This window comes from Rattus rattus, chromosome 2 (genome assembly GCF_011064425.1).
Source record: "Rattus rattus isolate New Zealand chromosome 2, Rrattus_CSIRO_v1, whole genome shotgun sequence".
NCBI lineage: Eukaryota > Metazoa > Chordata > Mammalia > Rodentia > Muridae > Rattus > Rattus rattus.
Genome location: NC_046155.1, coordinates 83978324 through 83996118, shown reverse-complemented (window position 1 = coordinate 83996118; position 17795 = coordinate 83978324). Strand labels below are relative to the sequence as shown.

Sequence of the window (17795 nt, the reverse complement as noted above, 5' to 3'; positions counted from 1 at the left end):
AGAACAGATGCTGACTTGTGAGATGGTTCTCATTAAGTGTAAAGGCAAGCCATAGCTCACCATATACTCACAAGAGGAGAAGAGCATTCCCAGTGGAAAGAATGTCCTGTGCAAAGGCCCTGGGGCACATCTGAACTCAGCACATCCAGGAGCCTAAAAGAAGGTACCAGTGGCCAGAAAGTGGTAGGCCTGGGCTTAGGGGGACAAAACAAGCCAAGAAGGACAGCTTTGCAATCCAGGTAAAAGGTCTGAGTTTAAGCAGCAAGTATTAAGTGTTTGTGGCTCATAAGGAGGCAGCCAGTGTGAGTACACTGAAGATATTTCTGTAGAGCCTCCATGGAGACTTGAGCAGAGCAGAAGGTAGAATCAGACGACAGAAGCCGTGGTGGAGATGGCTCAGTGGGGAAATCTCTCGTCTCACAAACATGAAGGCTGAGTTGGATCTCCAGCTTGCACTGTAACACCTGCTTACAATCTCAGCAATGGTGAGAGGGAGTAGGAGAGATGGATCCTGGAGGCTCACAGGCCAGCTAGCCTAGCCTAACTGACAAAGTTCCAGGCCAAAAAGAGACCTCATCTCAAATAAAAGGCAGAAGGTGCCTGTCATAGTTAAGATTTTTATTGCTATGAAGAGACACCATCATCAAGGCAACTCATAAAGAAAGTATTTAATTGGGGCTGGTTTACAGGTTCAGAGGTTCAGTCCGTTGTCATCATGGTAGGAAGCATGGCAGCTTGCAGGCAGACTTGGTGCTGGAGGAGGCAAGAGTCCTCCATCTTGATGCTCAGGCAGCAGAAGGGAACTGTGTTACACTGACCAGATGTGAGCATGTATGAGACCTCAAAGTCCTACCTCCACAGTGACACATTTCCTCTTACAAGGCCACACCTCCTCCAATAAGGCCATACCACCTAATAGGCCACTTTCATGGGTCAAGCATATTCAAACCACCACAGTGCCCAAGGCTGACCTCCACAGACACACTATGCACACACTCACCAACACCCCCACATATACACGCTCATCCAAAAACACACACAAAGAGATACACACAAGCACACACCCAGAAGAAAGTAAGGAAAAGTAAGTAATAAAGCAACAGATTGCTCCAATACTCAACCTTTGATAGCTCGTGTTCTTGACATGCAGCAACACTGAGTATGATTTACATACTTTCTCCTATTCCTCTCAGGCAGCGAGCTCTCCTCTGTCTATAGACACACCCACCTCGCAAAACAAACACCACCAGTTCATTACCTGTGCACTGCTACAATGATACCATGTAACAAATAGACCAGGGTTGGGGATTTGTAATCTTTCCTTAGTGCCCGTATGTGAATCAGGTGGGCCATCTTCCTTCCTAGTCAGGACCAGTTTCTTCTGTGTCTGTAGCCAGCTGCAGGGCAGAACCCTGGAACTACAGTTCTTTACCTGGGAACTGTTGGCTGAACCACAGTGGTGTGGGCTAGGACAACTTTGATGACTCATCTGTCACCCATGACTCATCCTCCCACAGGCTAGCCCAAGCATGCTCTCCACTTGCTATTGGCCAGGAGGTGGGAAATAGACTTTCTCACCAGTGCAAAGAGATATTGAAAACATGGGGCTTTGGGGACACCCATGCAGGTGAACACAGACTTCCACAACTATATCAAGAAGGCCAAGTATCACAAATGACCATTTTCATTTAAATGAACTAGAATTAAGCCAAGCATGGTGACACACACCTGTAATCCTAGCATATAGAAGTAGAGCCAAAAAAAAAAAAATCAGGATTCCAAGGCTACAGTCAACGTTGTATTAAGTCAGATGCCCTCCTGGGATGCATGAGGCTCTGTCTGAAAAAAGGAGGAGGGGGAGGAGAAGGAGGGAGAGGGGAAAGAAAGAGGAGGGGGAGGAGCAGCAGCAGCTGAGAAGGTGGTTTAGTGGATAAAATGCTTGCTACTCAAGCATGGAGACCAGAGTTCAAATCCCTTGCATCCTCATAAAAGCCAAGTGAGGCAGCATGCACCATTAGTCACAGCACTGGGAGGCAGACAGAAGGATCCCCAGGCTTCACTGGCTAGCCAGTCTACCTAATTGGCAAGCTCTGGGTTTAGTGACAGACACTGTCTCCAAAAGTAAGTTGGGAAGTTATAGAGAAAGGCACTTTCCATCACCTTTGGCCTACACACACACACACACACACACACACACAAATTAAGTTTAAAAATAACGAATGAACTATCATTAAAAATTATGCCCACATTTCAAGGGCCCAGCAGTTGCTGGTGGCTCCCGTGTTGGGCAGCACAGATACCCAATCCCTCGGAACCTGAGAAAGCACTGCCGGACAGCCAAGTAACTGCAACAGCAAGTGTCCTAGGCTTCACACCCACCAGGATCACACCAGGAGTGTGCCAGCATGGGCTGTGAAGACCCAGCAATCTGAAGACGATGCGGGCTCTTTCTGGAGAGCCCCAGAGGCATCCCCGTAACAAGGCAGTGATTTCCGAGAGGCTCGTCAACACGGGAAGGAGGCCTCCCCAGCCATTCTAATTGGACATAAAGACTTAAAACTCCAGATCGGAAGCAGAGGGAAGCCTGCATTTAACAGAGAGGGGACAGTGATTTGTGGAACGCTGCTATTAGGGAGCCACCGCAGCCTCTTAGCACCGTGCAATTTACACACTGCAGAAGCAGCAGCTTTTTATTCTGCAAGTGGGGAGTTGCTGGTCTCCGTGGCTCTCTCTTCCCTTCTGCTTTCTGCTCCCCACATTCTCCTCTTCTGGAAAGTTTTCCAGCCCATCCTAGCCAGCCGACCTGTGTGAACCAGAGGCGTACGACTTAAAACAAGCTTCATATAGGAGGCAGAGTATTTGCAAATGTGTGTTGGCAGTCATTTTTAGAAAAAGAAAAACAGTGTGGGTTCATCGACACCCACTTGAGGAAGAGAACAGCAAGAAGATAAATCAGTTTTGCTGACAAACTTAGGTGCCGGGTCTGAAGAGTTTTATGGGTGTGAGGGGTGTGAATGAATACAAATTCCAAAAGAATAACAGATCTGTTACAATATTATCACCCATCAATAGATCACTGGTTTTATAAGATAAAATGCTCTTCAGAGACATGTGAGAATGTGCAGGAAGTCCAATGGAGTAAAAGCCTAGCATCTACATTACAGTTCCAGCTACATCATATTCGTGGGACTGGGAAGATGATTCTATCAGTAAAGTACCTGCCATATGAGTCTGAGAGCAGGAGTTCAGTTCCCCCAGAACCCACATTTTAAAAGCTAGGCATGGTGGCAGGCGCTTGGTTGTCCCAGCATCAGGGAGGTAGAGAGAGTTAGAAGTGTCCCCGGGTTTACTGGCCAGCTAGTCTAGCCCACTTGACAAACTACAGATCAGTGATAGAACCTGCCTCTATGGTCATAGAACTGACATCTATGGTGATAGGTAGCCTCCACATGCATGCACATATACCTGCACACATACACAGTGTTAGCAAGCCCACTAGGTAACATGTATGCAAACTCATGCACGGAAAATGAGGCCACAGGAAAAGGCACCAGCAGAAGTGTTCAGACATCATTTCCCTCTCTGATACACAGCACCAGAGGACTCAGTAGATATCTGTGGAAGAGTTGTTGTGCATGGGAAGAGGCATCAAGAGCAGGGCTTTATTTTCTTTATTGTACTTTCCTATCGTCAGCATGTTTTACATTTATCACTCTTGTTTAAAATGTAACAGTTTGCAGCCATAAAGACCCCAGGTTCATGGATAGCAGTTTTCAGACTGGTGCAGATTATAGTAGGCTAAACAGGGGCTATTCTAGGAACTAGACCACCGTGGAGTATGGGAACCTCATGGTGACACTACACACCTCACAGCCTGGTCCCCTGTTCTCAGGTACTACCCAATGGGCCACCCAGCGTCTGTCCACCTCTACTTCCTGGCTGACCGATTCCAGGGCTTTCTGATCAAGCACCATGTGACCAACCTTGCTGTGAGCAAACTGGAGACACTGGAGACGTGGATGATGCCAAAGAAAGTCTTCAAGGTCGCAAGTCCCCCCAGTGACTTTGGGAGGCTTCAGTTTTCTGAGGTAAGAGGTCAAATAGCGTCAGTCTTGATTGTCTCTTGCAGCTAGCTCTGTTGCCAGGCTCCTTGCCTCACCTGACACTTAGGGCTGGAAATGGAGGAGGAGGGGCTATGCAGAACCCTAAAGATGAATGCATTCTGTCCCTGGAAGCAGTTTTCCAGCCCTATATACTGGAACCAGAATCATAAACACTGCAAACAGAAATATAGTGAGGTGTCAACATCTTTGAACAGAATTAGCTTAGAAGCATGGTTTATTGTTTGGGGGTAAAATTTCTTCTCTTAGTTTTGCATTTCGACCACTGATTTCTTCTAAGCCTGTTTTAGTTATGAACCAGAACCAGACAGCTTCCTCATAAAGTCAAGGCATTAGCACCATTTTATGGATTGGGTAAGTGAGGCTTATGGACATGCAATTATTTTCTAAATAACTGCTAAGACCTGCAAAATCATAGAATTGATTCCCCATTTCACTGGACACAAGTTCCATGCCTCATTTTGTGGTGTTATTTTCCCCTTGTTCCTAGCACAGGGGCTAGCTCCTAAACTAGGAGTACATGGGCTGGTGGCCATGTAAATGGATGAATAGAAAGATGGAGGGATGGCGGTGCTGATTGTTAATTAAATGAACTGTTGAACAAATGGATGGAGGCCCGGGAGTATAGGTGGGTGTGTTAATGGACATATGGACTGATGGATGACAGATGGACAGACAGATAAAGGGTGGAAATGTTGACAGTGGAATGGATACCAATGGAGATGGATGGATGGAGATACAGATGCATAGATGGACCAATGGATGACAAGTGAACAGACATGAAAATGGGTGTACATATAGGCAACAAGATGGATGGATGGATGGATGGATGGATGGATGGATGGATGGATGGATATGGATGGATATGGCAGGTGGAATAAAGGTAGATGTATGGACAGATATACAGAATTATGATCGGATAATGGATGGGTGGATGGATAGATGAGTAAACAGAAGTGTCCAGAGATGGGTGAGTGGGCTAACATATGATATATGGATTCATAGAATGTTGTTTCCTCTACTCACATGAGTTTTTAGAAATGTTTTTGGTTTGGGAGAAAGCTTCCTGGTACTTCCTTGTCACATCATCCCTGCTTACAGGCCCAGAAGGTCCCACATGATCTGATTACTGTTTACCTTTCTAGCCTTGTCCAATACCATTCTATTTTTCGCTCACACTTCCTGTATCTTTGTCAAACAAGATGTCCTTATTTTTGACTCGTTTGTCATGTCCCTATACCTAGAGTGCTTTCTCAAATGTTGTTCTATATTTTGCAATCTTTTGTTTTCTTAGTCATTCTGATCTAAACCTAAAGAGGATCCTTTGAGGACACTTTCCGTGGCTGTCTCCCTGTGTCTCAGTAGCAACATTATACACCTGCTACTTCCTTAATTGTCCCTTTTAGAATTTACCTTATTGTTTTATCTTGATGATTTATGAACATGTCTTGCTTATACACCAGAAAACTGGACCTCTGTCTATCACTCACTGCTGGATCCTCTGTGCCCTATCATTAGTAAAGGAGTCACAACATTAGTGAATGCTGAATGCTGTTGAATAAATGTGACTGCCCCTGGGGCTGGGAAATGCTGGAACAAAGAGGAAGTATGGCTGAGCTAGGGCATCAGGACCCACACAAATGAGTTTGAATGCCAGGTTAAAGATGAAGAGTGACTTGATATGCAGGAACTTAAGGGTCTAGAGAGAAACTGCACCTGCTCTCACGTCCTTGATGGTCCTTCTCCACTCCCTGTAGGCCTGTCTTTCTGTTCCACCCCATGACTGAGTAGATTCCCCTGTCAAACAAACATGGGTGAGATTCTTGTAAACTTGTGTTTTTAAAAAAGGTCCCATGGGGATTGACTGGCTCTGAGCTGCTATGGCAGCCAACTCCATAAATTACTGGAGTCAGCAGGGCAATTAGATGTTGCTCCAGTTGGATTCTGTTCTAGGGGCCCAAGCAGCCCATTGAAGACATTAATGTCCCATTAAAGAGATGAATGCCTTGTGTCTGGCCTTTCCCTGTTTATCAGCCTGCTGGTAGGTCACTGGGTGCCTCTGGCAGTGACAAGAGATGTTGGTCACAGTATGGCTCCTTGTTTGTGAGTATTTTCACTACGGGTCCTATAGTCCCTGTGAGAGGACAACCAAGACCTCCATCACCAAAGACCTTCCATACAGGAAGCAGAGGACCTAACCTTGTAGGTAGAACTTTTCTAGACATACTTAGTTAATTAAAAAGGTATAGAGAAGGAGGAAAGACCTACAGGCCTACTTGCAAACTGTTAGGGATACGCTTACTATTAGCATGGTCTCAGAATTTTACACAGTGACATATGGTCAATTTTAGATTTCTGTAGCATGATGGCCCATGCCATTGATTGGAGAAAAAGATGCTCACCAAGGACCTACAATATGCTAGATTCACAACAGACAGCAGTGATCCAGACAAGGTGTCTCTTGCAATAAGACTAAATTGTGCTGGGACAGGCAGACAAGTAGTGAGTGAAGAAGAAAAAGCAGTTCAGCTAATAACAAATATTGCAGAGCAAAAGGAAATTCATTCCTGGGCTTGCTCAGGTGTAGGGGGCTGGTGATCAGATGGTCTCTTCTTCTTCTGGAAGATTCCTTAAAAGAGCTCAGGTTTGAACTGACACTTGGGAAGATCTAGAACATTCTGAGTGGAAGACAGAATATTGACAGATGCCCTGAGAGTCTGGGAAGGAGCTTGGCATGCTGAAGAAGAAGCAAGGCCCTTGTGACTGGACATGGTGGATGAGATGTTAACCAGAGGCAGTGTGAAGGTCACAGTGAATGAGCTGGAGACTGGTGGAGATCATAGTTGATGACAGGGTGAGGGCCTGTGAAGCAGTATTGTAGGCTGGAACTTGAACATTTATTGAAACTTCTGCAATAGCGCATTTTTAAATGAATGGTTGTAGGCTCCCACACTAAGGCCAAGTGGAAGATAACAGATATAACAGATCTGTCAGAAAGGGGACTCTATGTGAGAGTGATCTTCTCTCCTCACGCTTTAGGCAGGGGCAGGGAACACTCTTCATGCTCCTCAGTTTAAGAGAAGACCCTATTTTTTTGCAAGATGATTTACACTCCAGTTCAAGTGACTCTGTTTGAGAATACAATTTCAAGGTAACTGTCTACCTCCATTCCTTTAGAGAACACAAGAACTATGCTCTAGAGAGTTCCCTGATCCATTATGAATTAATTCTGTATGGCCTCAGCATGACTTTGTAACCATTCTTCCTTTTGGTTAGGAATGTTACAAGAGCAGGTGTCTAGAGTATGGGTATACAGAGAAGTCCATCTGCTCAACCCTGATCATTAAATATGTGTTCAACTTCAAGGTAGCTAGCTAGGTAGATGGATGGATGGATGGATGGATGGATGGATGGATGGATGGATGGATGGATGGATGGATGGATGGATCGGTGATTTTATGGATGGACGAATTTTCAGGTTGTTGATACACATAATATATGCATGAGAGATTGTTTACGAGAAATAGATACCATGAAATAAATAATCGATAGGTAGTACATATTGACAGGAGATTGATAGATGGATGGATGGACAGACAAATAGGTTACTGCTATTAATAGAGTTTCTGGACTCCCACAGCAAGTTGCTGACTCTGAGCATCAGTTTCATCTTCACAGTGAGAATAGTGACAAAGCTCTCCCCTCCCCAGATGAGAATATCCCATGAGCAGAAATACCAGATGCTCAAACTCATGCCTGGCTCATGTAAGCCTTCAGTGTCGAATGTGAAACTGTGTGCCCCACGTGAAGTGTATGTATGGTAATTCCAAACCAGAACATGGAGAAAGAAACTCAGCTACCATTTGCTGTGCATATTCTGAAGCTTCTCCAGAGTTGTACAGCCACACTATCAAGCCTCTCAGTACCAAGGTTCTGCGTGGCTAATTCACATTTTGTCAAGCAATTAACTTACTTATTGGGAAAACATGGCCTGAACACCTACTATGTGCTCATCCCTCTCTGGAAACCATGAAAGAGTTGAGATTCACACAGAGCAGGCTCTTCTCACAGGGCCTACATTACAGTGGAGGGAGGGAGTGTATTGAGGTTTCAGAAAGCCCTAAGACCTCTCAGATAAGGGCTGGCTATGCAAAGGTGTGAGAAGGTAGGGCATTCCAGGCAGAGAACGTGGTTTAGGACAGGGAGGGTGTGGCTTGATAAGTTAGAATGGCTGAAAAAAAGGAGCACATGGAGCAGGATAGTGGGTGGTGAGTGAAGAAAAACCTGAGGACCATAGCGAGGGGTTGGCTTAGACCCAGGGACAGTAAGAAGCCCTGAGCAGTGAGGCACAATGTGACCACTCTGGATTCCCAATTGCAGAATAGCTTAAAAGTGGCAAGGTGGACAGAGGAAAGCCAAGGGACTTGTCACCCAGCTATCCAGCTGGTGTGGGAGAAGGGTGGATGTGGGACACATCCCATCACTGCAGTCCAGAGAAGAATTCTTCGGCGAAGCCAAAGCTGAATCTCCATGCTACCTTGGTACGGATTGCTGAGCTCTGTTTCTCAGCTTCTGACGGGTTGCTCCAAAGCCAGGGCTCCATCCCTATTCAGAAGGAGCACACCAAATTCAGAGTGCTATTTGTAGAAGTTAGGGCTCGAGAAGACCCCAGGCTCACCGTGCGAGTGGCCGGGTGCTGTCTTCTGTTTACCAGCTGTGTAGCATGAGTCCTAGGTGACTTGGAGCCCTAGTCTCCTCATCAGCGAAATGGGTATATGCAACCATGCAAGCAAGATCCTAGACTTTCCTGGGACTCTGGCTTCAGAATTTATTCTCTTGTTTCAGGTTGGCACTGACTGGGATGCCAAGGAGAGACTATTCCGGAACTTTGGTGGTCTTTTGGGGCCCATGGATGAGCCGGTGGGAATGCAGAAATGGGGGAAGGGACCCAATGTGACCGTGACTGTTATTTGGGTGGATCCTGTCAACGTCATCGCAGCCACCTATGATATCCTGATCGAGTCCACTGCGGAATTCACACACTACAAACCCCCTTTGAATCTGCCTCTGCGGCCTGGTGTCTGGACAGTGAAGATTCTCCATCACTGGGTACCAGTTGCAGAGACCAAATTCCTTGTCGCACCTCTGACCTTCTCCAACAAGCAGCCCATCAAACCAGGTGAGTGCTCTCAGGTCCCCTGAGAAGGAGAGAGACCATTCCACGGAGTCCTGGGACCCCATGCCCAACATGGCACATGAGGCTGCCTTGCCGGGAGCAAAGCTTCCCTGTTTGGGGTTTTTTCCTACTTGTTTACCCTATAGAGCTGGCTCATTTCCTCCTTGTACACAGAGGCAGTGCCATCTGTGTGGGTGTTTATCAGCTGCTGGCCCACTGGACTGCCACAAGGCTCTGTTCATATTTAAGACAAGCTGGGGACTAATCCTAGACACACACTGAGTTTCAGCATGGCTTCTTGGCTGTTTGGAAAATAATTACTGATGGAATTCTGCTCAAAAAATATGTGATGCCCTAAGTCAAAAAGGACAAGCCACACACATGTGTAAGCTGTTTTTTTCTCCAAAATATACTCATAAAAATCCCATAAATAAGAGTTTGACAAACTATGAGCCCCAGTTGTCTATGGCCATTTCTGGTCTTTATAAAAAAAAAATCCTACAGGGAATATGGCCATGGGCACTCCTGGACACAGTGCCTATGTCTGCTTTAGAGCTTTAATGGCAGACTCCAACAGTCAGAACAGAGACTGCGTGGCTTAGAAATCAACCATTTATCTCCTGAAGGTGATGAATGCCACTGGTGGCTATAAAGGGGGGGGGAGAAAGAGAAAGAAATAAGAAAGAAAAATGAGAAAAAAGAAAAAGAGGAAAAATGAACTTCCCACATATGCATAATTAAAAAAGCAAGAAACCAAAAAACCTCACCCTCATTAGTTATGAGAGGTAATAATGAAAATTACAAGCAGAATGAAGTTCCAGAGTGGGAAATAAATTTGTGCCTGTGACAGTCAGACAGTACCACGGGGCAGGTCAGAGATGCAAGGACATTTATCCAAGACTCCTGAGGGCTGAGTATGTAGGCTGAGTCTGTGGGATGGATGACCCCCTTCTCCTCATGGTGCACGTGCGCGCGCGCACGCGCGCACACACAGACACACACACAGACACACACACACACACACACACACACAGAGGTCCCACATTAAGGAATAGTCCTGGGAAGAGACAAGGGCAGGATTGCTTCAGAATTGTTCATAGTGGAGACAGCAGTAAACTCCAGTCCCATGCAACAGGGAAACATGCTGGTTGGGGAAAACTGATCACAGAATAAGCACGGCTTAGGATTACTTCATTTAAGGCTCAAAACCAGGGAAAGTCAACAATATCTTAACTATTCTGGGATTCGTGTGTGAGCAGGAAGCTAAGAGAAAGGAGACTGCTGACATACTTCTGACCTTTGCTTCCTGTGAGCACAGAGGTCAGAGAGAGGGAGACCGAGACCCCGATGGCTAGCTTGTTTTTATTCCAGATTTACCCTTGGATTTCTATTTTTCCTACACTTGCATTTGTCAATAAATTTTTTTGGCTATACTCTTACCCTTTAGAGGCTGCCACTGTGAATAGCCTGCCTGAACACATCTTTCTATCACTGTTGGCAGTGTTTTAAATCCTAAGCACAAGCATGTGTCTTAAAGCACAGACGTGGTACATTCTGTACCAAACAGGCTTTTGTAGCTTCCTAAGTCAGTGTGTGTGAGCTGCCGGGCACGGAGAGTCCACCGTTTAGGAGTCACAGGCTGTTCCTTACTGGACACAGTACCTTCTGTTGTTTGATGAAGGCTTTGTTGCAGAAAATGCTAAAGGGAAGATTCTGGAACATTAAACTGTATGTTCCCACTCCTAGACAGACTCATAGAGACAGGATTTCTGAGTTTCTCAATACAACTGCCCCTTGGTGCCTATATAGAATCGGTTCCAGATTCTTTCCTGATTGTAAAAACCTGCAGATGTATCAGTCCCTTAAGAGCATGGTATCTGCACGTAACCTATGCTGTTCTCCTGGTCACTGTAAATCACCTCCGAATGGCTCATAATGCCTAATATAATATGATGCATACACACGGCTGTGGCATGTCGCTTAAGAGATGATGACGAGAAAAGCTACATGGACTGGACCAGCATACACACACACACACACACACACACACACACACACACACACACACACACACACACACAGTTTTCCCCAGCAACTGCTCTGAGATACAGAGACTATCTGGACCGTCCGTCTGCATGTTACATAGCACAAGCCCAGGAGCTAGATGCACATGGCAGTCCTACTAAGTGGGAAACATTCCCACCCATCAGATAACAAGTGCCATACTGATAACACAGGCCAGGAAGACATAGATGTGGGATGGGTGCCTACAGTCCTGAAAATAGGGTCTTGGCATGAATCCTGGCAGCTTCTGCTAAGTCTTCGTGCTGAACAAGCCGATACCTAGACACCTGGTGTCTTCTTGAAGCTGGGCCTCTGCTCCAGAATTAGCCAAGACGCAGCCCACCTACTTAGTGTCTTCAAGTGTTCCTTCATGGGCATCCTTTTCACATCCTTAAAGACCTAAAAGCCAAGTGTGAAGAAGAGGGACCAGAGCCAAACATCCCCCCTGCATCAGGCACAGCTGTGGAATAGCACAAAGGGTGCCCTAAATCCACCCACCCCATGGAAGGAGCACAGGATCCTGCTCCTGGTTGTGATCTCTCCAACATTTTCTTCAGTGATTTCCAAGGAGGTGGGAGCTGCTCCCAGCATCCCCAGAAAGACCTTGGGTCAGAAACACCCCAGGGAAGCAGTTCCCCTGTTGGCAGTAATTGTATTTGTTAATGAGACAAGGAACACTGAGATGGGAGTAATGCAATTTGTGAGATGATTCATCTTGAGTAATTTACTATTGATGCGTCCCTGGTAATCTAAGAAATCTGATGAGGTGGAATTGAGGAAAATTTAATTATGGAGGCAAGCATCCGAGCTGATGCTGTAATGCCATTTCCCACATTAACCTCATTTCTCATAAAGTGGTATGCCTTTTTTTCCCCCTGCATCAACCACAGTATTTTACTCCCAACATTTCAATGTCTGTTAGCTGTTCCTCTTGCTTTGAGTCGCCCCACCATTTGTCAGCCCAGGCATCTCTCAATTACCTGCTCCTACCTCTGCAGAGTAGAGGCACCAAGAGACTCATAGAGAAATTAGGACATGCAGCAAAGACAGAAGACCCTTTTCTCCTGGCACATAGTGTTGGTGCTACCAACCCTGTCTTCCAGTCTCCTGGCTATGGCCAAAACCTGACTTGTTGGAATTTCATTTGACCAAGAATAAGATCCTCTTCAAACAGGAAGCACCCTGTTTGTCTCTTTCACCCCCAAATGCTTACAGTATTCCTATTCCTCCCTTTAGTCCCAAGGAGACTCAACAGTCCTCTTGTGTGTCCCTTGCTTTGATTGCAAACTATGTGAACTTGTAGGCAGCCTCCTGTAGATCTAACTAGCTGGTGCCAGGTTGAGTGTCCACATTTGTCATATGGGGACAATCAGGTTTCAAATTGCTGGTACCAAGATAGAAGGATAAGCAACCGTACTTTAGCTGTGAGCTTATTGTTGAATCTGCATGGAGCTGACGGTAGGAAGCATGGCTTTGGAGCCAGCCCACTCAGGATTGAACTGACTGTAGCCTCTGTTTCCTCACCTATAACATGAACAAGATAAAAGCCAACCTTTTAGGTTTGCTTGTTTTTTGTGTGTGTTTTTTTTTCTTTGTTTTTGTTCGGTTTGGTTGTTTATGTTTGTTTGTTTGTTTTGTAGTTAGAGGATCATGAACTAATAAAAACCAACAATAATTGTGCAGAACTTAGTTTCAGTACCATGAGCAGAACATCACAGTCAATGCATTACCCTCAGAGTTACACTGTATGGGGGTAAGGACTCCCTGATAAGACGAGAGGGTCCATCAGAGGAAACTGGAGCACAATCAGAAGTCACACACTACATATGTGGGATTGGGCACTGAAACCAGTCAGCCCAACTTGCTCCCACAGGCAAAAAGGCTGGCATCAAGCAGACAGCTGTTAGGAGGGTGGCCCAGCCCACTCTGGCCCATTGCAGGTTCCAAGGACCACTTTGCAGTACTGAGTTTACTGTGCTTTAGACCAGGCTGTCAGGAAGCAGGAACCCACAGCTTCTCCAGAGGTCACAGCAATCACTTTGAGAGCCCAGAACTGGGCCACTCCGGAGACTTTGTGGCCTTGAATTCATGCTCTGGTTCCAACTTCATTACTTATGTGATTTGGTAATGAGGCCTCACACTTGCTGTTCCCTCTACCTGGAATTCTCCTCTCTGGCCTCATACACACCAATCAACACTTCATTCCAACAACACCTCCTCAGGAAAGTCTCCTCCTGCCCATCCCAGACCACCCTCCAATCCAGAGCAAACACTTCCCATAAATGATACATAGCTTTTCAGGAAAAAATGCTGTCTTGTCTCCACCTCAGTCGAACATCTACTAGAGTACCAGAGCAGCCATGGAGAATATGTCAGCAAGCAGGCAGAAGCAGGTTCCTATGAAACTTTGTAAAAAACAGAGAGTGGGCTGGCTTTGGCTGAAGACTCATCCTGTGCTATGCTAAGCTCCCTGTTTAACACCTTCATTGCACTTATCCCTGTTTGCAGTGACCTCTATTTCCCACTTGTCTCTTTCCTTCCCGTCAATCTCTCTCCACTCCGAGCCTGCTGTCTTTGGACACCACAGCAGCCCCACCTCTCTGGCTCATCCCACCATCTAGAGCAGAAGCTGGTCGCTACGGTTAGCATGTCTGCGTCCAAGAAATAAATCACGGATCGCCTGTTAGATCAGAGAGGTTTAATAGAAAGTAGATGCGAGAATTAAGTGTTGAGGGACTGGTGAGGTAGCTGAGTCTGTAACACACTGGTCATCAAGCACAGGGACCTGAGTGTGCACCCCCAGCACCCACATAAAAAGCCAGGTGTGGAGACGAGCACCTGCGACCCCAGTGCTGGGTGCTGAGCATGCAGATCCCCAGAGCTCACCACGAACAGCCTAACTGGACAGACGGGCTGCAGATCTAGTAAGAGACCTGTCTCAAAAATAATAATAACTATAGGGTATTCGGATGGCTCAGCGGGTAAAGGCGTTTGCCCTAGCACCTACATGATGAGGGGAGACCTTCACACACATGCGCATATGCACAGTTGCACAGAGAGAGACAGAAAGACAGAGAGAGAGACAGACAGACAGAGAGAGAGAGAGAGAGAGAGAGAGAGAGAGAGAGAGAGAGCACATAAATAAGAATATATAAATATTTAAAGGATGTATTGTTGAATCGGTTGATGTCTAGACCACTGAAGACGATCCACACACACGAGTGTGTCAGTAAGTAAATGTGCCATGCTCTGCACACAGGAGACTGTCAAGTGAATTCGATGAGCTGATACCCAGCGTGCATTGCTGCTCTGGGTCACAGCAAGCAGGCACCTGGTTGGTTGATGACTCTTCTAAACACATCTCTGTTCCCTTTGGCTTCCAGAGGAGGCTTTGAAGCTGCACAATGGGCCACCTCGCAGTGCCTACATGGAGCAGAGTTTCCAGAGCCTAAACCCAGTCCTCAGCCTGCACATCAATCCTGCCCAAGTAGAGCAGGCCCGGAAGAACGCAGCCTTCACTGGGACAGCACTAGAAGCCTGGCTGGACTCGCTGGTGGGTGGGACTTGGACTGCCATGGACGTCTGTGCCACAGGCCCCACTGCCTGCCCAGTCATGCAGACCTGCAGCCAAACAGCCTGGAGTTCCTTCAGCCCTGATCCCAAGTCAGAGCTGGGTGCAGTGAAGCCTGATGGTCGGCTCAGGTAGCACTGGCCACATGGGACCGATACAGCCTGAACCCTGGCCTCTGATCTTATACGGGGGAGGGGTTCCTTCTGTTCAAGGACCTCTGTTGCCTGTAGGACAATGGAAAGAGAGGATTTGGAGGCCAGAGAGAAGTCAGCCTGTATTTGTGAAGCTGGCCTCTGGGATAGGTCGACTCAGCCCCAGGGCCACAATGGTCTCCTTCTACCGGTTGTTGCTCAGTCCTGCAGGCCCCCGTTCTCCCCATCCGATGGCCTGCACCCCTACAAGTGAGTTTTAAACTTTTATTTTGAGCGGCAGAACTTTGTTTACTGGGCACAGTCAGAGGTGGAAGGGCAAGACCAAGATGAAATCCAGGCTGCTCTGGTTGAAGCCGAGTTTCCTTCTCGAAACGCAGCCAGCCAGGTGGTCCTTTGCCAAGGGCATCTCTAAGGTACCTCTTCTGAACCCAAGGGCTCTGTTTAAGCCAGTTTGACAAGCACTGCCCTGAGCAAGGGTGGGATCGCCATCCCAGCCTTCCATTAATCTCTTCATTTCTGTGGCTGGGAAACCTTGTGCCCATGCTAAAGGTAGCAAGCTGCAGGAAGCCATGCTCCTGGCCTTCCCAGGGAGGCGGAGACATGGGAGAATTCCAAGGTTCCTGTTGCCACTCAGTGAGCTGTTTTCTCTGAAAACCAGAGGTTCAGGAAAGCCTTTTGATGTGAAGCAGCCAAGGTCCCCAGACATGTGACTGCCAACTTGCCATCTGTCCAGATCAGCCTCTTCCAAGGCTGTCACAAATGGTAGCAGGAACAGGGTAAAGCATACAGAGCCTGAGCTTCAATTCTCCTACCTGCCCCTGGGCTAGGAGACAGCTACTGTGGCCTCTTTGGTACTTGAAAGTGGGAGCAGTGCAGAACTGGGGCTCTGAATCTCAAAGGGGATTATGTGGATCGGAGCTTCTGACCTGGATGGCTGCACAGTAACACCCCTTACGTTCTGAGGTCAGATGCCCCAAACCTTTGTGAACTGTGCACTTGGTGCTGTTTGCTGTGACCAAACTGCATGGATCAGACTCCTCCCACGCAGGAACAAACATTTCAGATTGGGTCCTTAATTTCATATCCTTCCTCGCCGAGGTTGCCAACAGGCTTAATCTGGCCACACCACGTAAAAGGAAGGTTGAGTTTCAACAGTGGGAAGGTGGTTCAAAAAATAGTGTTATTCATATTGCTTGAGTTACCAGAAACCCAAGGGTCTTCTTGCCATGTGTATTCGAGGGGCACTGAGGAAGAGTACCCCCTTCCTCCTGGAGTCCCCCAAATGACAGAGTTCTCTCGGAAAAGTTTCACCCATTCTTGTGTCTCTCCCAGCATGGATAAGGTACCGAAGTCCTCCTGGATGATACATCTATTGCACAGCCCCTCCCCCATCTAACATGGCGGGCATAGAGAAGGGACCCTTGATATTTATTATTTATATGTTTTAGTCAATGACTAATTAGTAGGTGCTGTTTTTGCAGCTTGTCAATTATGTTATCTTACTAACTGAAATTGCCTTTATTCACAAAAGGCTCCCTCTCCCCTCCCTTTCCCTGGTCTGCTTGCCTTTTCTCTCATTCTCTTTCTGTCTGTCTCTCAGTGTCCACCTTCTGGTTCTCAGAACGAAGCAGGGGTGTAGGACACCAAGGTCCAGTTTCAACCAGTGCCCCCACTCTCAGGAAGCAGGCCCATTAGGATGGCTGGAATCTCCTTTCACTTACACAGGATGCTGGTGTCACCTTTCCCTCTAAATTCAAAAGTGTTGAAATGCCTGAGTTCCCCACTTACCCTAACCCATGGACCAGGATGTGATGGGCTCATTGGCTTGGGGAGGGAGAAGTGTGCCAAGCATAGAACTATAGATCCACTCAGTTGCCCCCACATCAGGCTTCTTGGTGAGCACAAGCTATCACTAGCAGAGGAAGACAGGCTCCTTCCAAGAGTGATTGATCTTAGGAGGGATGGGGTCAGACCCAACCAGGAGAGCTCAGGAGGTAGCTACTGTCTGTGCTGGTGGTGGAGCCTTTGGATGGCTTCCTCTAAAAACCCATAGGATTTACATTGGTTTCACAAACCTGCGGGAGCCATGAGCCTGCTGTCCCATTCTCTCAGTGTCCCTATATTTTGCTTTGGTCAAAGCTTCCCTGGGGCCATGGAAACTCTTTGAGTTCTCCCTTGACCCCTTTTGCTCTAAAGACTTGTGTATTCTGTTGTAGAAGTTCCTTGGGAGCCACAGACTCTGAGATAAGGTCTGTCTAGACCCAGTGACACTCGGTGACATATTTCATACTGAAGACACTTGGGAATGGAGAGTCTACTTACTCTGGGGACACTCTGCTCCCTCTTTACTCACCACAACTAATTTGGGGATATTTGTTTCCTCTGTTTTTGGACCCAGAAAACAATTTTACTTTTAGTAAAAACAAACAAACAAAAACAAAAATGGAGAATTTAAAACAAGTTCAGCGTAATTTAAAAAAAGATGTTTTCCTATGGAAAGTGGCATAACTCTTTATCTGTTGCTGTTTTCCTGCCTGAAACATAGATTTGTTGGAGGCCATGAGGGAAACAGCAGCCTTGGGAGGTGGCTGCCTGGGAGTTTTGAAAGCATGGAGCCATCATCTCCAGGAACCTTAAAGTCTGTAGCCTGCAGAAGCAAGAAGCTTGGGCGTAGCTGATGACCGGAAGGGTATTCTTTATAGGGGGAGTAT

The 17795-nt window shown here is 46.8% G+C and overlaps 1 protein-coding gene across 1 annotated transcript in view; it reads left to right on the top strand.

Annotated features, from left to right (window-relative positions):
- Positions 1–17521, top strand: part of Xylt1 (xylosyltransferase 1) — a 286196-nt gene extending 268675 nt beyond the window's left edge. The window contains exons 10-12 of the mRNA XM_032892825.1: positions 3893–4088; positions 8967–9300; positions 14745–17521. Of these exons, the coding sequence (XP_032748716.1) occupies positions 3893–4088; positions 8967–9300; positions 14745–15067 (853 nt within the window). The 3' untranslated portion in view covers positions 15068–17521. The remainder of the gene's footprint in view (positions 1–3892; positions 4089–8966; positions 9301–14744) is intronic.
- Positions 17522–17795: the final 274 nt, after the last annotated feature.